This window comes from Notechis scutatus, chromosome 1 (assembly GCF_049901735.1).
Source record: "Notechis scutatus isolate UNSWTSFEM ecotype Mainland chromosome 1, rNotScu1.2, whole genome shotgun sequence".
In the NCBI taxonomy this organism is placed as follows: domain Eukaryota; kingdom Metazoa; phylum Chordata; class Lepidosauria; order Squamata; family Elapidae; genus Notechis; species Notechis scutatus.
In genome coordinates, this window is record NC_142009.1 from 336,436,694 (window position 1) to 336,459,637 (window position 22,944).

General features: G+C 46.1%; 1 protein-coding gene across 1 annotated transcript; it reads right to left on the bottom strand.

The window, feature by feature from the left end:
- Positions 1-317: 317 nt before the first annotated feature.
- MYDGF (myeloid derived growth factor) lies at positions 318-20,412 on the bottom strand. The gene is made up of 6 exons (XM_087952142.1): positions 20,191-20,412; positions 15,191-15,241; positions 11,568-11,629; positions 7,039-7,120; positions 3,566-3,638; positions 318-910 (listed from the first exon to the last, which is right to left on the bottom strand). The coding sequence occupies exons 1-6, from the start codon at positions 20,353-20,355 to the stop codon at positions 831-833; spliced, it is 513 nt and encodes a 170-aa protein (XP_087808268.1). The 5' UTR covers positions 20,356-20,412; the 3' UTR covers positions 318-830.
- Between the last annotated feature and the right edge of the window lie 2,532 nt (positions 20,413-22,944).

Consider the following 22,944-nt stretch of genomic DNA (forward strand, 5'->3'; position numbering starts at 1 on the left):
GTCATCAATCACATTCTCCAATTAAATATATTCGTAGGTAAAAGCTCTGGTAGTTTAGTTACAACCTTTTAAAGATAAAGAGTTGGAATGTATTTTCGCTTTAGCTTCCTGCACTGCTCTTTCAGATTTCCTTCCTCCCCCCCCATTTTTCTATGGCAACTACTAAACCAGCCACAGGAATGTTTTATGAGTTGACACTTCTATTAACACATGTCTTGCTTAGCCACAGAAATGTTGAGCTCCATGGTGGTGGTGAACTTGTATTTTCTCCTCTTTGGAAGCAAGGCTGAAAAGGCAGGGGGAAACTCGACAGTGTCAAGGATATAAATCTGTTTTTATTCATACGATTGCTCCATCTCCACGGGGGGGGGGGGGGAGATTTTTGGGGTGTGTGTGTGTGTGACCATTCAAACAATTTATGGGGGAAGAGGAGGGGAGAGGGAAGGAAACTTTTCGGAGCAGATTACACGCGCGCACCAATTCCTGCAAAGGGATCGACTTTCTGCAAATCTCTCGGGCGAAATCCTGCTCCAAGGGGAGGCGGCCAGATCCGAGGCGATCAGTTTTTTGCAGCACCAGATCTGAGAGGCGGTAATCCTGTAATCCTGGTTCACTTCTCACGCATCCCACGACACCGACCGAGGCCACGGGGAAGAACGCCGTGGAAGGGAGCTCTCGAGGGTCGTATGCGCGGCTTGCGTTTCTTCCCCAAATGTGTTCTTCTTCAAGGTGAGCTCGGGCGGGCCCCGGAATCCGCAAAGAGTTCCCCCCACCAAGAGCAACCCGAGGTCCCACCGCAGGTCTTCTCCCACGGGTGGAGTGGATGGGGCTCAGAGCTCGTCGTGGGATTTTTCGGCCACGATCATCAACTTGGAGAGTTCGGAGTTGAATTTGCCCTCCCGGTGAGACACTGGAAAGAGGAAGAAGATGGCAGGAAGATTAGAAGAGGGGTAGGGGTAGGGGTATAGTAGAGAGTAGAGTAAATAGAATGGAGTAGAATAGAATAGAGAACAGAATATAGGTTAGAATAGAATATAGAATATGGAATATAATAGAATGTAGGACAGAATAGAATAGAAAATAGAATAGAAAATAGAATAGAATAGAATAGAACAGAACAGAAAATAGAATAGAATAGAAAATAGAATAGAGTGGAGTAGAATAGAATAGAATATATAGAACAGAACAGAATATAGGATAGAATAGAATATGGAATAGAATAGAATGTAGAATAGAATGGAATATAGAGTAGAGTAGAGTAGAGTAGAGTAGAGTAGAGTAGAGTAGAGTAGAGAATATAGAACAGAACAGAATATAGAATAGAATATAGAATATGGAATAGAATAGAACAGAATAGAATAACAAGAGTTGTAAGGGGCCTTGGAGGTCTTCTAGTCCAGGAAATTTCTCCTAAATTCTAAATTGCTTGATTCGTTTCCATTCATGGCTTCCTGTCCTGCCCTCAGATGCTTTGCAGAATAGCTTGACTCCCTCTTCTTTGGGGCAACCCCTGAGACACTGGAAGACCGCTATCATGTCTCCCCTGGTCCTTCTTTTCATTAGACTAGACAGACCCAGTTCCTGCAACCGTTCTTCCTATGTTTTAGCCCCAGTCCCCTCATTTCTCTTTGTTGCTCTTCTCTGCATTCTTTCCAGAGTCTCGGTATCTTTTTTTACATCGTGGCGACCAAAACTGGATGCAGTATTCCAAGTGTGGCCTTACTACCAAGGCCTTATAAAGCGGTATCAACACTTCACGTGATCTTGATTCTATCCCTCTGTTGATGCAGCCTAGAACTGTGTTGGCAGCTGCAGCCCACGGCTGGCTCATACTTGAATGACTAGGACTCCAAGGTGGTAGGACTATTGGCCAGGTGGGCTGCTGAGACCAACGAGCAGGAGCCAACAGCAATCAGAGATGAAGAGGGAAGGTTTTCTAAAAAGTTTACCGTTGAACCTTCTCTAGCGGAATTGGAAAGTCAAACCAATGTCCGTCTTGCCAACAGAGAATTATTATCGTTAAAAAAAAAAATTAAAAATCTGCTAACTCTAACTCACTACCTTGAATAGACCTACAGTAGATTATAATTTGTGGGCTCCTTGGTAACTCTCTTTTCTTGCAGATCATTATCGTTACCAACTGGGTAACGTCATCAGTGCCAGAAGGGAGTGTGGAGTTTGTGGAGAGGAAGAAAAGGAGAGGGAAGGACTATGGGCTCTGAGCTTGGTGGTTTTCTTGCAGACATTTCGTTACCAACTGGGTAACGTCATCAGTGCCACAAGGGAGTGGGCAGTGCTCTCTGTTTGTATACAAGTGGACTAACCTGTTAGTGTTGGCATGAGAATATTTTTCCCCTTGGCAGTTCCTTGATTACAATATTGTCTTCTGCTTCGTTATTTGTGTGGGGGTCAATCCCTGCTTATCTGGGATTTTCACACTGTGGAGTTCTTGAGGCTCTCTGAGTTTGGCTGTTTCCCTGCAGATGTTTCATGACCCAACTAGGTAACATCAGCAGGGCTAGAAGGGAGTGTGGGATTTGCACTCTGTTTATATACTAGGGCAGAGGTCTCCAAACTTGGCAACTTTAAGACTTATGGACTTCAACTCCCAGAATTGAGGGAGTTGAACTCCGTAAGTCTTAAAGTTATTAAGTTTGGTGACACCTGTACTAGAGGCTTACTAGGGGTTAGTGGGAGGAGACTGATTACGGACCCCTCACATCCCAGACATAAACTGTTTCAACTCCTTCCCTCAAAACGACGCTACAGAGCACTGCACACCAGAACAACTAGACACAAGGACAATTTTCCCCCAAACGCCATCACTCTGCTAAACAAGTAATTCCCTCAACACTGTCCAACTATTTACAAAGTCTGCATTACTATTACTGTTAACCTTCTCACCACTACTTATCGCCCATCCCCTCCCACTTGTGACTGGATGACTGTAACTTTGTCGCTTGTATCCTCACGATTTATATTGACTGTTTCCTAGTATGATTTGATGGCTTATTGTATCCTATGATTATTATTAAGTGTTTTCTTGACTCTTGACGAATGTATCTTTTCTTTAATGTACACTGAGAGCATTTGCACCAATGTGTCCAATCACACTTGGCCAATAAAGTATTCTATTCTATTCTATTCTATTCTATTCTATTCTATTCTATTCTATTCCTATTTCTATTCTATTCTATTCTATTCTATTCTATTCTATTCTATTCTATTCTATTCTACTCTACTCTACTCTACTCTACTCTACTCTACTCTACTCTATTCCTTGATAGGCTATTGTTTACTGTTTGATTATTTGTCTTCAGTTGATAGTTCCTTGCCTGGGCTACTAATTATTATTTGATTGTTGATCTAGTATTAATTCTAGTGTTAATCTCCGCTTATCTGGGCATCGATTGCTAACAAACTAACAAAAGTTTTAATCGATTTAAGTTTTACAGTTTTAACATGATTTTGTGTATCTTTTAACTTTTGATTAGGAGCCTCCCTGAGTGGTTTGAAAGACAAGCGGCCGTCTACATGTTACAAATAAATAAATAAACAAACTCACCTGCCTGCTCTGTGACCAAGAATTCCTCCTCTTTTAATGGGACATCGTCTTGTCCTCCGACGCTAGCTGAGGACTGAAAGAAACTAACCCGTCAGTCAGTGTCCAAAGGGCTCGACCCCACCCCTACTATTTTAATGGCCTGTCTCTGAGACAAGAGGGAAGTGAGCCCAGGTGTCGACAAGGTTCAAAAAAGTCAAAATGGCAGCCTAAACCATGGGATTAAACCAGAGGAGATAACAGTGTACCCAAAGAAATCTTCTAGACTAGAGTAAGGTTTCACAACTTTCACAAGTTGATGTATGTGGTCTTCAACTCCCACAATTCCCCAGCCAGCATGGATGAATCATCAGAATGGATGTCAACCCCAGAATTCCCTAGTCAACATGGTGGGACTTCAACCCCCAGAATTCCCTAGTCAACATGGTGGGACTTCAACCCTTAGAATTTCCTAGTCAACATGGTGGGACTTCAACCCCCAGAATTCCCTAGTCAACATGGTGGGACTTCAACCCCCAGAATTCCCTAGTCAACATGGTGGGACTTCAACCCCCAGAATTCCCTAGTCAACATGGGTAGACTTCACCCCCAGAAGTCCCTAGTCAACATGGGTAGACTTCAACCCCCAGAATTCCCTAGTCAACATGGTGGGACTTCAACCCCCAGAATTCCCTAGTCAACATGGGTAGACTTCAACCCCCAGAATTCCCTAGTCAACATGGTGGGACTTCAACCCCCAGAATTCCCTAGTCAACATGGTGGGACTTCAACCCCCAGAATTCCCTAGTCAACATGGTGGGACTTCAACCCCCAGAAGTCCCTAGTCAACATGGGTAGACTTCAATCCCAAACATGTTCCAGGCAGCAAGCTGGCTGATGAATTCTGCTACCTGAAGTCCATACCTATCTTCAGCAGAGGTTGAAACAACCCAGCTCTAGAGGCTGTGAGGTATGGGGGAGAGGGAGCCAAACAGATGTGGCTGAGAACAGCTGTGCACTTGGGGGAGGGGGCTCTTAAAGTATCGATGGGATGTTTAAAAAGGGGATCTATACTCTTAGGAGATTGGGTGGGGGGGAACCAAGAATAGACTAAGCTTTGTAACCAGGAGCACAGCGACAAATGTATGCAAGACGTTGTAAATGCACCAACCCCGGAAGTTTTTAAAGAAGAGGTTGGACGACCATTGGTCTGAAGTGGTGTAGGGTTTCCTGCCTAAGCAGGGGGTTGGACTAGAAGACCTCGAAGGCCCCTTACAACTCTTGTCATTTTAATTCTCATTCAGTTGAGGGACACCATTTTTTCCCTCATTATTTACCCTTTCGAACTAGAGAATTTATTGATCACAGATCTGGAAGGGACCTGGGAGGTCTTCTAGTCCAGCCCCCTGCTCAAGCCAGAAACCCTGTATCATTTCAGACAAATGGTTGTCCGGTCTCTTCTTAAAAACTTCCAGTGTTGGAGCATTTTACCACTTCTGGAGGCAAATTGTTCCCCTGATCAATTGTTCTAACTATCAGGAAATTTCTCCTTAGTTCTAAGTTGCTTCTCTCCTTGATGACTTTCCATCTGTTGTTCCTTGTCCTGCCTTCAGGTGCATTGGAGAATAGCTTGACTCCCTCTTCTTTTGGGGCAGCCCCTGAGATATTGGAAGACTGCTATCATGTCACCCCTAGTCCTTCTTTTCTCTAGACTAGCTAAAGGTAAAGGTTCCCCTCGCACATACGTGCTAGGCGTTTCCGTCTCTAGGGGTGCGGTGTTCATCTCCGTTTCTAAGCCGAAGAAGAGCCAGCGCTGTCCAAAGGCGTCGCCGTGGCCCTGTGGCCGGCATGACTAAACACTTTGGAAGGCGCACGGAACGCTGTTCGCTTCCCACCAAAGGGGTCCCTATTTTTCTATTTCCATTTTTTTTTAATGTGTTTTCAAACACGTTTGCCCCATTGCTGTCAGGATTCCGGCAGTTACCCCTATTTAAATAATGAGTCTCGAGCCAAACTTCCAAAACTTAAAAAGGATTTATGGGGAGTTAACATGCCGGCACTGCCTGGATTTAACCGACTCTTGAGACCCATAGTTCATTGTCACCCTTGACCCTGGTTTTCCCCCCTCCCCTGGGTGTATTGTAATTCATATCCTCCAATGGGACACCTCCATAGCCCAGAGTCATCAATCATGCTCTCCAGTTAGATATTTGTGGGGCAGAAAGGCTGGCAAAAGCTGGGACAAAGGAACGGGAGCTCACTCCGTGACGCAGCACCAGGGGATTCGAACTGCCGACCTTTCTGATCGACAAGCTCAGCCTCTTAGCCACTGAGCCACCGCGTCCCAGTTCTCTAGACTAGACATGCCCAATCCCTGCAACCGTTCTTCCTGTGTTTTAGCCTCCAGTCCCCTCATCATTTTGGTTGCTCTTCTCCATTGGCTCTGTCTTATCACAGTTAGTGCTTTCTGGGGCCCCTAGCAAAGGCCTCAGGAGCCTTCCCCTGTGGAGAGTTTGCGCCTTTTTTGTATGTTTTATTTACTACTGACCATTCGAAGGCGCTCACTATAAGACCACTGTTGTCCTTGAATTGCATATACCATGTATGCAGGCAGCCCTCGACTTCCAACAGTTCACATAGTGACCGTTCAAAGTTACAACGGCACTGAAAAAAGGGACTTGGAATTGTTCTTTCCCATTGATGACTGTTGCATTTACATGTGGATGCTTCACTGGCTCAGATTTATGATGCGTGTCCTGAGGGGTCAACCAATGTGGCGAAGAAGAGTCGTAAAATGGGTGTCAACTCATAAAATATTTCTCTGGTCTTTTTAGAGTTGCCAACAGAAAGGGAGGGGGGAGCAGTGTGGCAACTTGGAAATAGAAACTGCATTCCATGAATGTTTTCAAAGATAGTAGCTAGGTAACTGAAGTTTCTGCCCCGCAAATATCTAACTGGAGAGCATGATTGATGACTCTGGGCTATGGAGGTGTCCCATTGGAGGATATGAATTACGATACACCCAGGGGAGGGGGGAAAACCAGGGTCAAGGGTGACAATGAATGATATGTCTCAGAGTCGGCTACATCCAGGCAGTGCCGGCATGTTAACTCCCAATAAATCCTTTTTAAGTTTTGGAAGTTTGGCTCGAGACTCATGATTTAAATAGGGGTAACTGCCGGAATCCTGACAGCAATGGGGCAAAACTCAACTTAATAAGTTTCTCACTTCGCAATATAAATTTTAGGCTCAATTAGGGCCGTACATCGAACGCTACCTGTACAGGTATACCTGTGTTACCTCATCAGTCCCAATAGAAGGGTGAAGCTGGTTGAGTGGTGCCTCCTAGTTGTCAGCAGAAAACATAACAAGGGCCAAGAATGTGGTAGGAAGCCATAAACTGAGAGGAGGGAAAGGAACCCGTCATTTCAAACTGGGCCACAAACCCTGGGTTACGGACACCCCCTTTCCCCCAGCCCCCTCCAGGTGCGACTCACATAAGCCATGGCGTGCTGGATCTTTGCTCCTCTCATTTCAGCTTTAAACTGGGTGAAGAAAAGGTAGGATTTTCCTTGGGGCCTGAAAGAGAGGAGGGGAGGGGAGAGGGGAGAAAGGAGAGGAAAAAGAGGGAAGAGAGAGAAGAGTGGGAAGAGAGAAGGGAGGAAGAGAGGAGAGGGGAGAAAGGAGAGGAAAAGAGGGAAGAGAGAGGGAAGAGAGAGGAGTGGGAAGAGAGAAGGGAGGAAGAGAGGAAAGGGGAGAAAGGGAAGAGAGGGGAGAGGAGTGGGGAGAAGAGAGAGGGAAGGAAGAGAGGGGAGAAGGGAGGAGAGGGAAAAGGGGAGAGAGGGAAGTGAGAGGAGAGAAGTGGGAAGAGAGATGGGAGAAGGGATGAGAGGAGAGGAGAGAAAGGAGAGGGAAGAGAGAGGAGAGGGGGAGGAGAGGAGAGGAGAGGGAAAAGAGGGAAGAGAGGGGAGGAGAGAGGAGGGGAGAGATGGGACAGGAGGAGGAGGAAGGGAGAGAAGAAAAAGGAGAGAGGGGAGAGGAGAGAGGGAAGGAAGAGAGGGGAGAAGGGAGGAGAGGAGAGGAGAGAAAGAGGAGGGGAGGAGAGGAGAGGAGAAGGGAGGGAAAAAAATGAAATTGAATTGAATTGCATATTTTATTTGGCCAAGTCTGATTAGACACACAAGGAGTTTTGTCTTTGGCATACAAACACTCAGGGTACTGTTGCAAAGCCACAGAGAGAATGATAATAACAATAATAACACAATAAAAAGGGAGGATTTAAAGAGGACCATAAAAAAGCCCAAATACTAACACCCTCGACTTACGACCACAATTGAGCCCAAAATTTACGGTGCTAAGCGAGAAATTGGACAAGGGAGGTTGTGCCCCCATTTTACAAACTTTTCTTGCTTGTGAAGGGAATCACTGCCATCGTCGTTAAATTAGTTAGACGGTTGCTAAGCAAATCTGGTTTCCCCTGGTCCTTCTCTTCCCTAGACTAGCCAGGCCCAGTTCCTGAAACCGTTCTTCATATGTTTTAGTCCCCTCATCATCCTGGTTGCTCTTCTCTGCACTTTTTCTAGAGTCTCAACCTCTTTTTATAGTGTGGTGACCAAAACTGGAGGCAGTACTCTAGGTGTGGCCTTACTAAGGCTTCATAGAGTGGTATCAGTACCTCCTTGATCTCGATTGCATCCCTCTGTTAATGCAACTTAGGATTGCATTAGCAATCCTATTATTAAAGTCAAACTCAAGGCCTGCGGGGCTGGATCTGGCGTATGGGGTACTTTCTGGCCTGTGGGGCCTGTTAGGAATATAAGTCACCTAACAGTTATTTGGGTTGGACAATATATAAACCAGGAGAGACATTTTAAAACTGTATCTTTAAGAAAATGCAAAAGTGTAATTGGGTGTGGTTTCTCAAACGGCCATAAGATGGGGCCAGAAACCTGGGTTGTCTTAGTCTTAGTCTCAGAAGAGAGTGTGAGTGTATCTCAGTTTCCTTCTGTTGGAGAGTATTGCTGTTCCTTCTAATTGACTGATATTCCTGGATTTGATGTAAGTCTGATACTGAACTGTTTTTGACACTGGCCTTTGTTATTGGATTATCCCTGGATTGAAAACTGACTGGTTTTACCTGTGAATGACTTTGGACTGCTTATTTTGAACTTTGCTTTAAACCTTTCTGGAAGTAAAAACCTACATTTACTGTACAGTGTATCTGTGTGCTGTGTGTGTATTATTCAAACACTTCTCTCAAATACGTCTCCCTGTATGTGCACATTCTCCTAACGGGGAATTACCTCAACAGGCCCTCCCTGGAAATAGCGAAGGGCCAACCTGCGGTGCCTCTGCCAGCGAAAATGGAGGTCTGTGGGCTCTGTTTTGGCTGGCAAAGGGTTGCAGAAGGCCAGTGTGGGTGAAAATGGGGTGGGTGAAAATGGGGCCCGGGGGAGAGGGAGGCTCTATTTTGGCTGGCAGAGGGGCTAGCAAAACAAACTAAAAAGCAAAGCAAAACCAAAAGGAGAAATGTTTCCCCTTTTGCCTTTGAGCGTCCAAGAAAGGACAGGAAAGGAGAAAGAGGAAAGACGAAGAAAAGAAAGATGGGGAGATGGGGAGAGAACCAGGAAGGAAAAAAAAAAGGAAAGAGGGGAAGGAAGAAGAAAGGAGGAGGAAGAGGGAAGGAAAAGAAGAGAAGAAGAGAAGAGAAGAGAAGAGAAGAGAAGAGAAGGAAGGGAAGGGAAGGGAAGGGAAGGGAAGGAAGGGAAGGAAGGGAAGGAAGGAAGGAAGGAAGGAAGGAAGGAAGGAAGGAAGGAAGGAAAGGAGGAGGAAGAAGGGTGGGAGTAAGGAAGTGAGGGAGAGGGGAGAAATTATGAGATGGATGGAAGGAAGAAAGAAAAGAGGAGTGAGGGGAGGGGGAGTGAGGGTGAGAAAAGATGAGAAGGAAGGAAAGAAGAAGGAAGGAAGGAAGGGAGGGAGGGAGGGAGGAGGGAGGGAGGGAGGGAGGGAGGGAGGGAAGGAAGGAAGGCCTAATAATATGCCAGTTTCATCACTTCCGGTATTACAGGAAGTGACGAAACGGACCTACTTGTCCTGAAAAGCCTTGCAGAGGCTTTTTTCCAAGCTCTGGGAGGCCGAAAACAGGCCTCAAACCAGCAGATAAAATCAGCTGTGAGGTGCGTGCCTGCGCAGTGAGGTAAGTTTGCTTGCGGCTCGCATGCCGGCACAAATGGCTCTGCGTGTCACTTGTGGCACATGGGCCGTAGGTTCGCCATCACGGCTCTGGAGTCTCAACCTCTTTTTTTAAGATCGTGGCGACCAAAACTGGATGGCCGTATTCCAAGTATGGTGGAAAGGACATTCCTGGGGAATCTTCTCAGGAGTGAGATTCAGCCGGTTCCAACCGGTTCGGGAGAACCGGATGGTTAAATTTACATCGGGTTTGCCGAATCGGTAGGTGAACCGACCGGCTGTCCCCGACCACCCCTCTCCTCCCCGGAGTCTTCCATGCGATGCAGGTAAGTGCAGGGTCTGCATGGAGGCTCTGGGAGCAGGAAAAATGGGCCTTCCGGAAGTCTGGAAACGGGCCTGCTTCCGGCTTCCGGAGGGCCTCTGGAGCCCGGGTGAGGCCGTTTTTGCCCTCCCAGAGGCCCGAGGGAAGCCTCCGGACTCTGGGGAAGGCAAAAAACAGCCGGTAGGCCACAACCACCATGGCCACGCTCACCCAGCAACCAGGCACCGAACCGGTTGTTAGGATTTTTGAATCCCACTGTTAGGAATATGAGTCACCTAACAGCTATTTGGGTTAGAAATATATAAACCAGGATAAACATTTCAGTACTGTATCTTTAAGGGAATGCAAGAGCATGCAATTGGGTGTGGTTTCTCAAAAAGCCATAAGATGGAGCCAGAAACCTGGGTTGTTTCAGTCTTAGTCTCAGAAGAGAGTGTGTCTGAGTGAGTATCTCTGTTTCCTTCTGTTGGAAAATATTGCCGTTGCTCCATTTCTTCTAATTGACTGATATTCCTGGATTTGATGTAAGTCTGATACTGAACTGTTTTTGACACTGGACTTCGATATTTGGATTATCCCTGGATGAAAACTGACCGATTTTACCTGTGAATGACTTTGGATTGCTTATTTTGGACTTTGCTTAAACCTGTCTGGAAGTAAAAACCTACATTTACTGTACAGTGTATCTGTGTGCTGTGTGTGTATTATTCAAACACTTCTCTCAAATACGTCTCCCTGTATGCGCTCATTCTCCTAACGGGGAATTACCTCAACACCCACCCCTGGCTCTCCCTCAATGCTGCCTTAAGGTGACTGACCAAAGCATCATCTCCTTGACTTACAGCTCTTTGTTTAGTGACCATCCGAAGCTACTACGGCACTGAAATTTATGTTCAACTGCTTGGCAACCGACTCCCATTTGGGACGGCTACAGCGTCCCGGGGCTCATACAATCCCTTTTTTGCGACCTTCCTACCAACAAGCCAGATTCGCTTAAGAACCCGTGTTGTTAACAACGGGCATGATTCACTTAACAACCGTTGGCAAGAAAGGCCTTAAATCGGGGCAAAACCTCATTTAACGGATATCTCGCTTGATGACATAAATGTTGGGATCTGTTGGGGTTGTACCCATTGAGGGCAAAGGATTTTAATGTGGATGGACCGATCCGATTGTCCTTTCAGTGGCATACTGGGAGTCCTCAACTTACGGCCATTTGTTTAATGACTGCCCAAAGTTACTCTGGAAAAAAAAAAGGGATGTAGGACCATAACTAACCCACATTTATGATGGTTGGAGGCCCTTTTTGTGACCTTCTGACAGGCCAAGCCAAAGGGAAAGGCCCGTCCCCCTAACAACCGCGTGACTAACTTAAAACACCTGCAGGGATTGGCTTGTGAGAAGAAACGTTGCAAAATGGAGCAAATGCACTTTAACAGCCATTTGGTGGTCGTAGGGCGAGGACTACCTGTAAAGCTTACACCCGTAAGAGGGGCAGGGGAGAAGACGTACCTCCAGATTGAACAGGAAACGAGCTTCTTGTCTTCGCTGACCCCGATAATCATCTCCCAGTGCTGAAATCAGAGAGAAGGATGAAGGTCAATAAAGTAGAATAGAGAATAGAATAGAAAATAGAATAGAATATAGAATAAATATAGAGTAGGGTAGGGTAGGGTAGGGTAGGGTAGGGTAGGGTAGAGTAGAGTAGAGTAGAGTAGAGTAGAGTGGGGTAGGGTAGAGTAGAGTAGAGTAGAGTAGGGTAGGGTAGGGTAGGGTAGAGTGGGGTAGGGTAGGGTAGAGTAGAGTAGAACAGAAAAAGAAGAAAGAGAAAGAGAAAGAGAAAGAGAAAGAGAAAGAGAAGGAGAAGAAGAGAAAAGGAGGAGGAAGAGAAAGAGGAGAATAGAATAGAATAGAATAGAATAATACAATTAGAGAGTACAATACAATTACCAAATAGAATAAAATAGAACAGAACAGAACAGAATAGAATAGAAATAAGAATACAATAGAATAGGAATAGGAATAGAAATAAAAAAAGAAGAGAAGAGAAATAAGGATAGAAGAGAATATAGAAGAGAACTAATAATAGAAGAAGAGAGAGAATAGAATATACTGTAGAATAGAGTAGAGCAGAGTAGAGCAAAAAGAAGAGAAGAAAAAATACAATATACTGTAGAATAGAACAGAATAACTTTATTGGCACTTTAAATGTACACAAATCGGCATACATTAAAATGGAATTTCATTGCGTATAAGCTCTCAAAAGGTCCCTCCAATATGCACTATATAAACATGAGAAAATAAACAAATGAACAAATACAAAATTATGTACTGTATATATACCCACATATATGACACAGCAATCTGTGAGCATTTCAGCCTATATCTGCCTACAGGTAAGTCAACCCACCTTGGGCTCCCTTGGCCAAAAGTAAGACAGGCAAAGCATGCTGGGAAATAATTTCTCTGCAGGAAGACACACCCCAAAAGAATCCAATGGCAGGTTCGACCCCCAACTTCGGCAGGAGCCGAGTCAGAACCCACCCAGCATCCATAACGGGAACGAGAGACCAACAAACTCTTTGTAGCTCAGGGTTGACATGAGGGGTCCTTGGTGCTCTCTGAGCTTGGTATTTTTTTTTTTTCAGATGTCACACGACCCAACTAGGTAACATCATCAGTGCTAAGAAGGGGGTGGGGGTGGAGAGGGAGGAGAGGAAGAGGCTTGGAAAAGTCTCTTGCAAGGCTTTTCAGGATGAATTATAGGCCCAGTCATGCCGGAAGTGACGAAACGGGCCTATAATTCATCCTGAAAAGCCTTGCAAGAGACTTTTTCCAAGCTTTCGGGAGGGCGAAAAAAGGCCTCAAACCAACCAGAAAAATAATCAGCTGTGAGGCGCAGCGCATGCGCAGGGGGCATGGGGAATTGCATGTGCAGGGGGCGTGGGGAGGGGGGAACACTGCATTGTAGGTGCTGGCACGTGAGTGCGTGCGCACAAATTTTTGGCACAGGAGCCCCAAAAGGTTAGCCACCACTGGTATAGGGTCCCCTGCTGGAGCAGGGGATTGGACCAGATGACCTCCAAAGTCCCTTCCAGCTCTGTTGTTATCGTTTCCTCCTTGGTTCCTTGATTAGTGGTTGTTTCCTATTTGACGGTTTGTCTCGGTTGGTTAAGTTTTGGGGTGTAATTTAATGCTTCGCTGCTGATCCGCCCCTGCCTATCTGGATGCTGATTGCTGGCAAGATGGTGTTTTGGTCTTTGAGCTGTTTTGGGTTTGCTTTTTTTTTTTTTTTTGAATGATATGTACCTGTTGTTTATCTCTGTGTGCTGGTTGATGGCTGAACAACAGCCCAATCAAGCAACCACAAAGGAACAATCCCACTGATGTTGACAGAGCAAACCACTAGTGCAGAAAATGAGAGCAGGCCCCACTCTCTTCTGGCTTTGATGTTCCCTAGTTGGGACATGAAACGTCCACAAGGAAACAGCCAAGCTCAGGATGCACCAAAGACCCCACAGTCATTTCCTCCTCCTCCTCCTCCTCTTCCTCCTCTCCCACCATTCCGCAAACCCTACTCCTTTCTAGCACCGAGGATGTTACCTAGTTGGATAATGAAACGTCCGCAAGGAAACAGCCAAGCTCAGAGAGCAATAAAGACCCTACAATCCTCCTCCGCCTACTACTTCCCCTCTACTCCGCAAACCCTACTCCCTTCTAGCACTGAGGATGTTATCTAGTTGGGTAAATGTAATGTCTTCAAGAAAACAGCCCAGCTCAGACAGCAATAAGGACTCCACAATCCAACTGCTACTACTTCTTTCCCTCCACTCTGCAAACCCTTCTCCCTTCTAGCACTGATGATGTTACTTAGTCGGGTAATGAAACGTCTGCCAGAAAACAGCCAAGCTCAGAGAATGAAGATTCTCAGGCTAACTTGGCTTCCTCCCCCCTCACCTCCACTTCTCCGTCTTCTCGGGCTGAGACCTTCCCTCTGCATAAGTTGGCGAGTTCAGTTTTGCGAAACATAAGAGGTCCTGCCCAGGGGTGCAATTCAAAATATTTGACTACCGGTTCTGGGGGCGCCTGCGGAGCATTCTAAAATGGGCCAAAGCATGAAAACTTACCTTACCGTCAGCATTGGTGAGTGAAACAGCTGAGGCGGCGCTCTGCCGCTCCTATCAATTGAGCTACAACCAAAGGGAAATATAGCACAACTGCTGACTGGCGCTAACTGGTGACCGGCGCTACCAAATCGCTAGAACCGGTGCGAACCAGCAGCATACCACTATTACAGAGGTGCTATTCAGCTGGTTCTGACCGGTTCTCGAGAACCGGCAGTGGAAATTTTGAGTAGTTGGGAGAACCGGCCAATCCCACCTCTGACTGGCCCCGCCAACCCCATCTATTCTCCGCCTCCCATTGAGTCCCAGCTGATCGGCTGGGTCTTTGGTTGCCCTGCACAGGAGAATGGAGCTGGAAAGCAGGTTTTAGTGGGGTGGGGAGGGAATGGGGATTTTGCAGGATCCTTCCCCTGGAGTGGGGTGAGATTTTATAGTGTCTGTCCGTGCTCCGGTAGTCACCTCCATTTAAGTCCTGAGTCTCTAGCCTGATTTTCAAAGCTCAAAGATTTATTAGGAGAAGACATGCCGGCGCTGCCTGGGTGTAGCCGACTCTGAGACACATCATTCACATCGTCTCCCTTGACTCCAGTTTTCCCCCACCCCCTGGGTGTATCATAATTCATATTCTCCAATGGGACACATCCATAGCCCAGAGTCACCAGTCATACTCTCCAGCTAGAATTTTGCCCTGCAGAAAGTTCGGTTGCCTGGAAACTATATATGAAAACATCCATGGAATTCAGTTTTGGTTTTGCAGCTGCTACACTACTCCCCGCTCTCTTTCTGTTGGCAACTCTAAAAGACCAGAGAAATATTTTATGAGTTGACAGTATCCTTCCCCTGCCATGCCCACCAAGCCACACCCACCAAGTCATGCCACACCCACCCAAGTCAAGCCATGTCCACAGAACCGGTAGTAAAAAAAAAATTTGAATCCCACCACTGCACCACCGGCCTTGTCTAGATTCGTGTACGACGGATCAGAAGGATTGAAAAGAAAAAAAAACTTACCTCGTTCGTCCCACCCTGAGCCGCGTAGGTAAAAGCACAGGTAACCTCTCCCTGTAGAAAACAACAGAAAAAATGGTAGTGAAGGGTAATAATAAATAAAGAAATGTAGTAGAATATATTATAACACTATGTAGAGCAGGGGTCTCAAACACAATTTACCTGGGGGCCGCTGGAGGCAGAGTCTGGGTGAGGCTGGGCCGCGTAATATTATACTTTATATTATACTTTATATTTATATTATACACTAATATTATACTTTCATATCACGGTGGGGGCCACAGGATATCGTCCTGCGGGCCGCGATTGGCCCGCGGGCCGCGAGAATGAGACCTCTGATGTAGAGAGTTCCTCAATAGGCATTTGTTGTCTTGCTGTTTAGGCATTTGTTTTCTTGTACATGTGTATTTCTGTTAAGTATTTATCACTCTGTAGGCATTTTGTTATCTTGCTGTTGTAGAAAAGATTTCCTTAACCTTTCACTTGTTGTAAAACGATTACAACACATGCCGGTTACATCCCTCTTATTAAGACACACGATCGTCCCATCTAAATCAATCTGAGCCCATCTGTTTTCCTGGATCGATACATTTCACCCCAACATCACCCCCTGGGAAGGCAACTTACCTCTCTGGGAAGGTAACTACCTCCATCCAGAGGAATCCACACCTTTGAAGTATGCTGTTAATAACCTCCTTAAGTGGTCAATTGTGATCATAGTAGGACAATAGGACAGTGATGGCTAACCTATGACACGCGTGTCACTCGTGACACGCCGAGGCACTTTGACTGACACGCCTGTTGGTGTGGGGAAAACCTGCACATTTAGAGGCTGCCTGTGCTCTGCTCCAATCCCTGCTCCCCTGCTTGTTGCGTGGAGGCGTGGTGTCACCGCTGCCGCGAGATCTTTGCAGCAGAGAACCAGTATTAACCGCCATAAACTGAGGTTTGTCAGTTTCATTACCTCAGGAACGCTACAGGAGGAAAGGAGATCCATGAGGTTCACAGCCCTGTAAGGTGGCCTTCCGATCCCCACATCCTGCACCTGCAGCCCTGAGACCAGGGAGATGAGTTTCACAGCCCTGTGTGATCACCCCAGCCCAGTCCGTCATAAACCAAATTACTGATATTTCTTGAAGTGACACACGACCCGAGGAAGGCTACACTTTTTCCCGATTTTCAACACACCAAGCTGAAAAGGTTAGCCATCACTGCAATAGGAGAAGAGATAATGAAAGGCAAATGTTGCCAGAGATAGATTTGTCTTTTGTAAGAAAGATGTAAATCTTAAGTTAGAGAGTTTTACAATGCGGTTACACGACTTCTAAGAATCTTAAAGGTATAAGATGACTTTACTTTCTCCATGTGCTCTGTAGCCTTCCTCTCATATCTATCTTGCGTGTATGTGAGGATAGGTCCTACCCTAACCTTATTGATCAATTAAAGTTAGATTTTGTTCTTCAAAGCCTCTGCTTGAGTACATTTTTGGCACATCGTGATCTTAAGTTGTAGCCAGACCTTACAGTAGGAAAGCAGAAATCACGGTCTTCAAACCCAAAAACCTGGACCTGCTAATACCTGCCTGTTTTAGAGGCTATCCTTGGCTTACGGCCACGATCTCCACTGCCAAGCGAGGAAGTTGCTCAACGAATTTTGCCTCGTTTTACAACCTCTCTTGCCACAAGAGTGGTTTCAGCGAATCACTGCCGTGGTTAAGTTAGTCACACGGTCGTTAAGTGAATCTGGCTTCCCCGTGGACTTTGGCTCGTCAGAAGGTCGCACGAGGGGATCGCCTGACCCCCGCGGACACTGCAACTGTCGCAAATACGGTTGCCGAATGTCTGAATTTTGGTGACTGTGGGAAACTGTCATTCATTGGGAACTGTCTGTTGTGGTTAGCCGGGACCATCCGGGAGTGGACTGCTGCCTTCAGAGATTGTGGGGGCTGGCAGCAGCGATGAGGAGGTTCCCGAGGAGCCTGTGCCAAGTGCGTGTGCACGAAGGATTACTCGGAGGAAAGAACAATTACAGCAGCACAGGCAACTTGGGAGTAAGGCTGCAAGATAATGGCTCCTCCCTCAAGAGGATAAAAGCCAGGTTTGATAAAAGCGTTCTTTGCAGAAAGCAACGAAGCTCTGAAGCTCAACGGGTGGACATCTTGTAAATTAGTTCTTATCTCTGGGTTTTTGGCAGCCTTGACGAACAACTTGGCAAGGCTCTTCCTTGTCGGAGCTAATGAGTATAAAGCAGCCTTTTCTCGGTAAAGGAACAGCATTCGTTACTAAACCTTAAAAGGTGGGGGCTGCTGCCTTTGTCTTTGTCCGGTTGGGTCAGAACACCGTCATTCAATGGGGAAATGGTCATAAGTCACTTTTTTTCAGCACCGTTGGAACTTTGGTCGCTAAATGAATGGCTGTAAGCCAAGGACTACCTGTACTGAATGAAATCATGTTAATCATTAACACATTAAATCAGAAATGAATAACACCAACTTGATTATGTATTGTTTTGATTCAACCTCTCCGATAGCCTGTAGCAGTTAAGCAGGGATTAACACCAGACAAACAATCACGCAGAAAACAATATCCTAATCAAGGAACTACCAAGGGGAGAAAAAAAAAACTCAACCACCAACACTGACAGGACAAACCACTTAAGTATAAACAGAGAGACAACCCTACTCCTTTCTAGTACTGATGCTGTTACCTAGTTGGGTCGTGAAACATCTGCAAGAAAACAAGCAAGTTCAAGGATGACCTCAGTCCTCCTCCTCCTTTCCACAAACCCCTTCTAGCACTGATGATGTTGCTTAATTGGGGAATGAAACGTCTGCAAGAAAACAGACAAGCTCAGATAACACCAAGGACCCCAGAGTCCTCCTCCTCCTCCTCCTCTTTCCCCTCCTCCTCCCTTCAGTACCGTTTCCTCGAAAATACGACCTACCCTGAAAGTAAGTCCTAGCTTGATTTTGACACAATATAAGCCCTACCCCCAAAATAAACCCTAATTAAGATCCCACCCACTCCAGAGTAGATGGGTAAAAATTAAGCTAGGGTGGGGATGGGGTGTGTGCATGGAGCTGCCCTACTACTTACCTTTGGACAGTTGTAACCAGGCCTGGCACACTCCGACACCTGCCTTGCCGGCCTATTTCTTCTGCAACCTCTGTAGCTGATAAGAAAGCTCTGGATCGATCCAAAGCTCTGTTATCGGCTGCAGAGGCCTTCAGGAAAGCCTTGCCAGTCGCAGAAGAAATTCCGACAGCGAAAAGGAGGCCAGGTGCGACACACACAGGAGAGGTTACTCAGTGGATGACATCACACGAAAATAAGACCTGGTGCCTTTTTTGGTAGCAAAAAATAATATAAAATAGGGTCTTATTTTTGGGAAAACACGGTAGCCCTGATAATGTTACCTAGTTGGGTCGTGAAACGTCTGGAAGAAAACAAGCAAGTACAGAGAACAACAAGGACTCTACATGATCATTGTTCTCCTATCTGCCTCTCTTGGTGGTCTCTCATCCGATATAAACCAGGGCCAACTGTTTTAATTTTTGAGATCAGCACAGATTACTTAGGTCCTTCAGTCAACCTGGCTTAACAGACGATAATAAAAATCAGCCTCTAAGCACTATCCTCACAATTCCTTCTCATTCGGATTGTTATTATTTTTTAAATTTATGCACTGCTCAGCTGCTCAAGAATGTGAGGTGGTTGGTTTTTTTTTACAAAAAAAAACCAAAAATACAGAAACCAGTGGGGGAAAAATATGACGATAGACAGTAAGAAAGGCTAAAAATGGCAAAGGTATTTTTTTTTAAAAAAACAACAGATGTGATTGAAAATAAACCAACCCACACAATCAAAAGGCTTCCTTTACCACAACCACAAGGAACAAAATAAACTTTATGTACTTTATGTAATATTAAGAAAATTTAAAAACTTCCCGGGGGGTGGGGAGAAGTGCTATGCAACGTGCAAAGCCTACAAAAATCAAATTTACCCCTCTAATAAAGATATTATAATCTATCATAAAAGTTTTTATATATATATAAAAACACATCATCACAAAATCTCTATAACCATAAAACCTACAAACTTGAAACTTGGCACGTATCTTCCTCTTGGCTTCTAGGTGCTCACTAAGAAAGGGTTTTTCAAAATGACCATCAGAGCATTTAGACTATTTCCTATATTATTATTATTAACACACTCTGATGCTAAGGAGTTCTACTCCCCCTCCCCACCTGGAAAGAAATCTCTTCCAAAGGCAAAACACAAGCAGAGGAGAGGAGGTTCCGTTTTGGTTTTAGTTTCAAGCACCAAGCAGCTTTATTACAGAACAGTTGAGCTAAGCCACGCCTGGCTCCTTGCTGTCTCCTTTTTGCTCACACAGCAAATACTGTTTCAGTTTCCAAACAGCCCTCAACTCTCTGACACACTGACAGGACGCTAGCCAGATGAATACCGATGGATGCTGGTGGGCAGAGGCAGAATTTTCTTTTCCTTATTTTCCTCCCCAAAAACTAAGCCCGACCACAGAGTTTCCTAGCAAAGCACAGGTATCCAGCTAGTATGCAATAAAAAAGGAAATTATAATAGAAATGTTGGAATTACTTGGAAAGAAGTTTAAAGGGGCAGCCACCTAAATGTGAAAAATTTAAGAGGAGCATAAATGGAGCCAACGGCAAGGGCTGCCATCTCATAGGCAGGAAGCAAAACCGTGGCAGGGGCTCTACCACCCACTTACTCCGGGGTAAGTTTGGGGCACCCACTATGAACTACAGATCTGCATTTGGCCACTTTCTACGGAAGCCTAGCCGGGACATGCCAAACGCTCCGTCTCTCCCGCCTTCAGCTCCTAAGAGGCCAATCACAGCACCACAAAAAAGACCCGCCCCTCACTTCGACCAATCAGAAGCTAACTTGTCGGGGCGCAGGACTCGAGCCAACCAATCAGCGGGCGCCACCTATGTCCTCTGCCCTGCCTCGTTCGCTTCTCACCAGGTTTTGCGAATACGAATGAACCATCCCGCCGGGTCTGACATCGAAGTCGGCCGTGATGGGCTCCTGCTTTGCCCCGACCGCCGAGAGAAGGAGCTGCAGGAGGAAGAAGGACGTCCAGCTGTCCCAAAGCCTCCGGTTGCCGAGTAACCTGGGCGCCACCATCTTGGAAGAAGAAAAAAAAAAAAAAACCGAGGCCAGCTGATTGAGCTACGGGGAGCTGGAGCAGCCAAAGCGCGTTATACTGTTTCAGCGCAGGCGCTTCTGTTTCCGGGAGGCCCAAGGCGACCATCTTTTAAGCGGGCGCCGGCGGATATTCATTGGGAGTTGCCCAAAATTGGGCTGCAAACTGCGGACGACCTGTAGAGGGCAGCAAAGAATGCCAAAGTTAGGGCCGTTCTGCTACCATCGGCTAGCAGGGGAATTCTGGGAGTTGGAGTTCACACGGCTCCATGTTGCCCAAGTTGAAAAAATGCTACTGCAAAGCAGTGGAAAAAAATCAATTTGTTGTTATGAGAAATTGTCTGAGTAATCGTTGCACTGACCTACACCGTATCTCTGTGTAGGCAACCGGTATTGCATGGTCCTCCCATACAACATGAGCAGGAAGGAGGGAGATGAGGCAGTAGCTAAATTTAATAAAAGATTTTAAAATAAATAAGAAGTAGTTGCATTACTATTTAGGACCCAATGAAACAGCTACAAAAGGTAGAAAATTCAGAAGTTGAGGAAAGGAGGAGCAAAGAGCCAATTTGGTCTATAGGGACGAAAACCAGGAGACTTGTGAGTTCTAGTACTTTTTTAGCCATGAAAACTGGCTGGGTGACTTTGGGCCAAACACTAGGAGCTGGTGAGTTCTAGTCCCACCTTAGTCATGAAAGCCCCTTGGGTGACTTTGGGCCAATCACCAGAAGACTATGAGCTCTGGTTCTGGCTTAACCATAAAAACCAGCTGGGTGACTTTTGGGCCAATTGCCAGGAGAACAGTGACTTCTAGTTCCTCCTTAGTCATGAAAGCCAGCTGGGTGACTTTGGGCTGATCACTAGGAGATGGCGAGTTCTAGTCCTGCCTTAGCCATGAAAGTCCCTGCCTGGGTGACTTTGGGCCAGTCACCAGGAGACTGAGAATTCTAGTCCTGCCTTAGCTATGAAAGCCAACTGGGTGACTCTGGGCCAATCACCAGGAGATGGTGAGTTCTAGTCCTGCCTTAGCCATGAAAGTCCCCTGGGTGACTTATTATTATTAACTTTATTGTCAGAGTACAACATGTGTATAATGAGATTGGCTGAGCCTCCCTTCATGCAACCCCCCCCCCCCCCAACACACACACACAACTCACAGAGTCTATCATACTATCTTGACATGAAGTTATTTTCCGTTCAGGAGTCTGACAGCCCACGGGTAGAAACTGTTCTTCAGCCTGTTGGTGCGGCTGGCTCTGCTTCTCCATCTCCTATCCGGATGGTAAGAGAGTGAAGAAGGGCTGACCGGGATATGAGTCATCCCTGAGGATTTTCTTTGCTCTTCTAAGGCCCTAGCGAGGTCATCTAGTGGTATCAGGAAACAGCCCACAATGTCTTGGAGCCGGGCGTGGCTGTCAAGCCAGCATACCACACTGTCATGCAATATGAGAGGACGCTTTCTATTGTGAAACGGTAAAAGGAGGTCATTGTTCCACTTTATTCTTTCGCAAGACCCTGAGGAAATGGAGTCTCTGTTGGGCCTTTCTGGCCACCTGGGTTGTGTTGATTTTCCAGGTGAGATCTTCACTGAGGTAGACTTAGTAAGACCACACCTAGAGTCCTGCATCCAGTTTTGGTCACCACACTATAAAAAAGATGTTGAGACTCTAAAAAAAGTGCAGAGAAGAGCAACCAGGATGATGAGGGGACTGGAGACTAAAATATACGATGAACGGTTGCAGGAACTGGGCCTGGCTAGTCTAGGGAAGAGAAGGACCAGGGGAGACAGGATAGCAGTCTTCCAATATTTGAGGGGCTGCCATAGAGAAGAGGGAGGGTCAATATATTTTCCAAAGTGCCTGTAGGCCAGACAAGGAATAATGGATGGAAACTGAACAAGGAGAGATTTAACCTGGAAATAAAGGAGAAACTTTCTGACAGTGAGAACAATCCACCCATGGAACAGAAGTTTCCCTCAGAAGTTGTGGGAGTTTCATCACTGGAAACTTTCAAGAAGAGACTGGACTGCCATCTGTCAGAAATGGTGTAGGGTCTCCCGCTTGGGCAGGGGGTTGGACTAGATGACCTATAAGGTCCCTTCCAACTCTGATTATCTGTTAGACTCCCAGGAATTTAAAGGAGGAAACCCTCTCCACACAGCTCCCTCGATGTAAACTGGGGCAGGTTCCTTTGGGCTAATCACCAGGAGATGGTGAGTTCTAGTCCCACCTTAGCCATGGAAGCCCCCTGGGTGACTTTGGGCCAGTCAACAGGAGACAGTGAGTTCTGGAATTAAGGAGAAACTTCTTAACAGTGAGGGCAATTAACCAGTGGAACATCTTGCCTCCAGAAGTTGTAGGTGCTTCATCACTGAAGGTTTGTAAGAAGATACTGAAAGCCACTTGTCTGAAATGGTATAGGTTTTCCTGTTTCATCAGGGGGCTGGACTAGAAGACCTCCAAGCTCCCTTTCCAGCTCTATTCTGATTGATTGATTGACTCTTAATGACCACATAAATAGACTTTCTCCCAAATGATTTTTGCTCAGCCTGCCCTTAAGGTCTCTCAATCA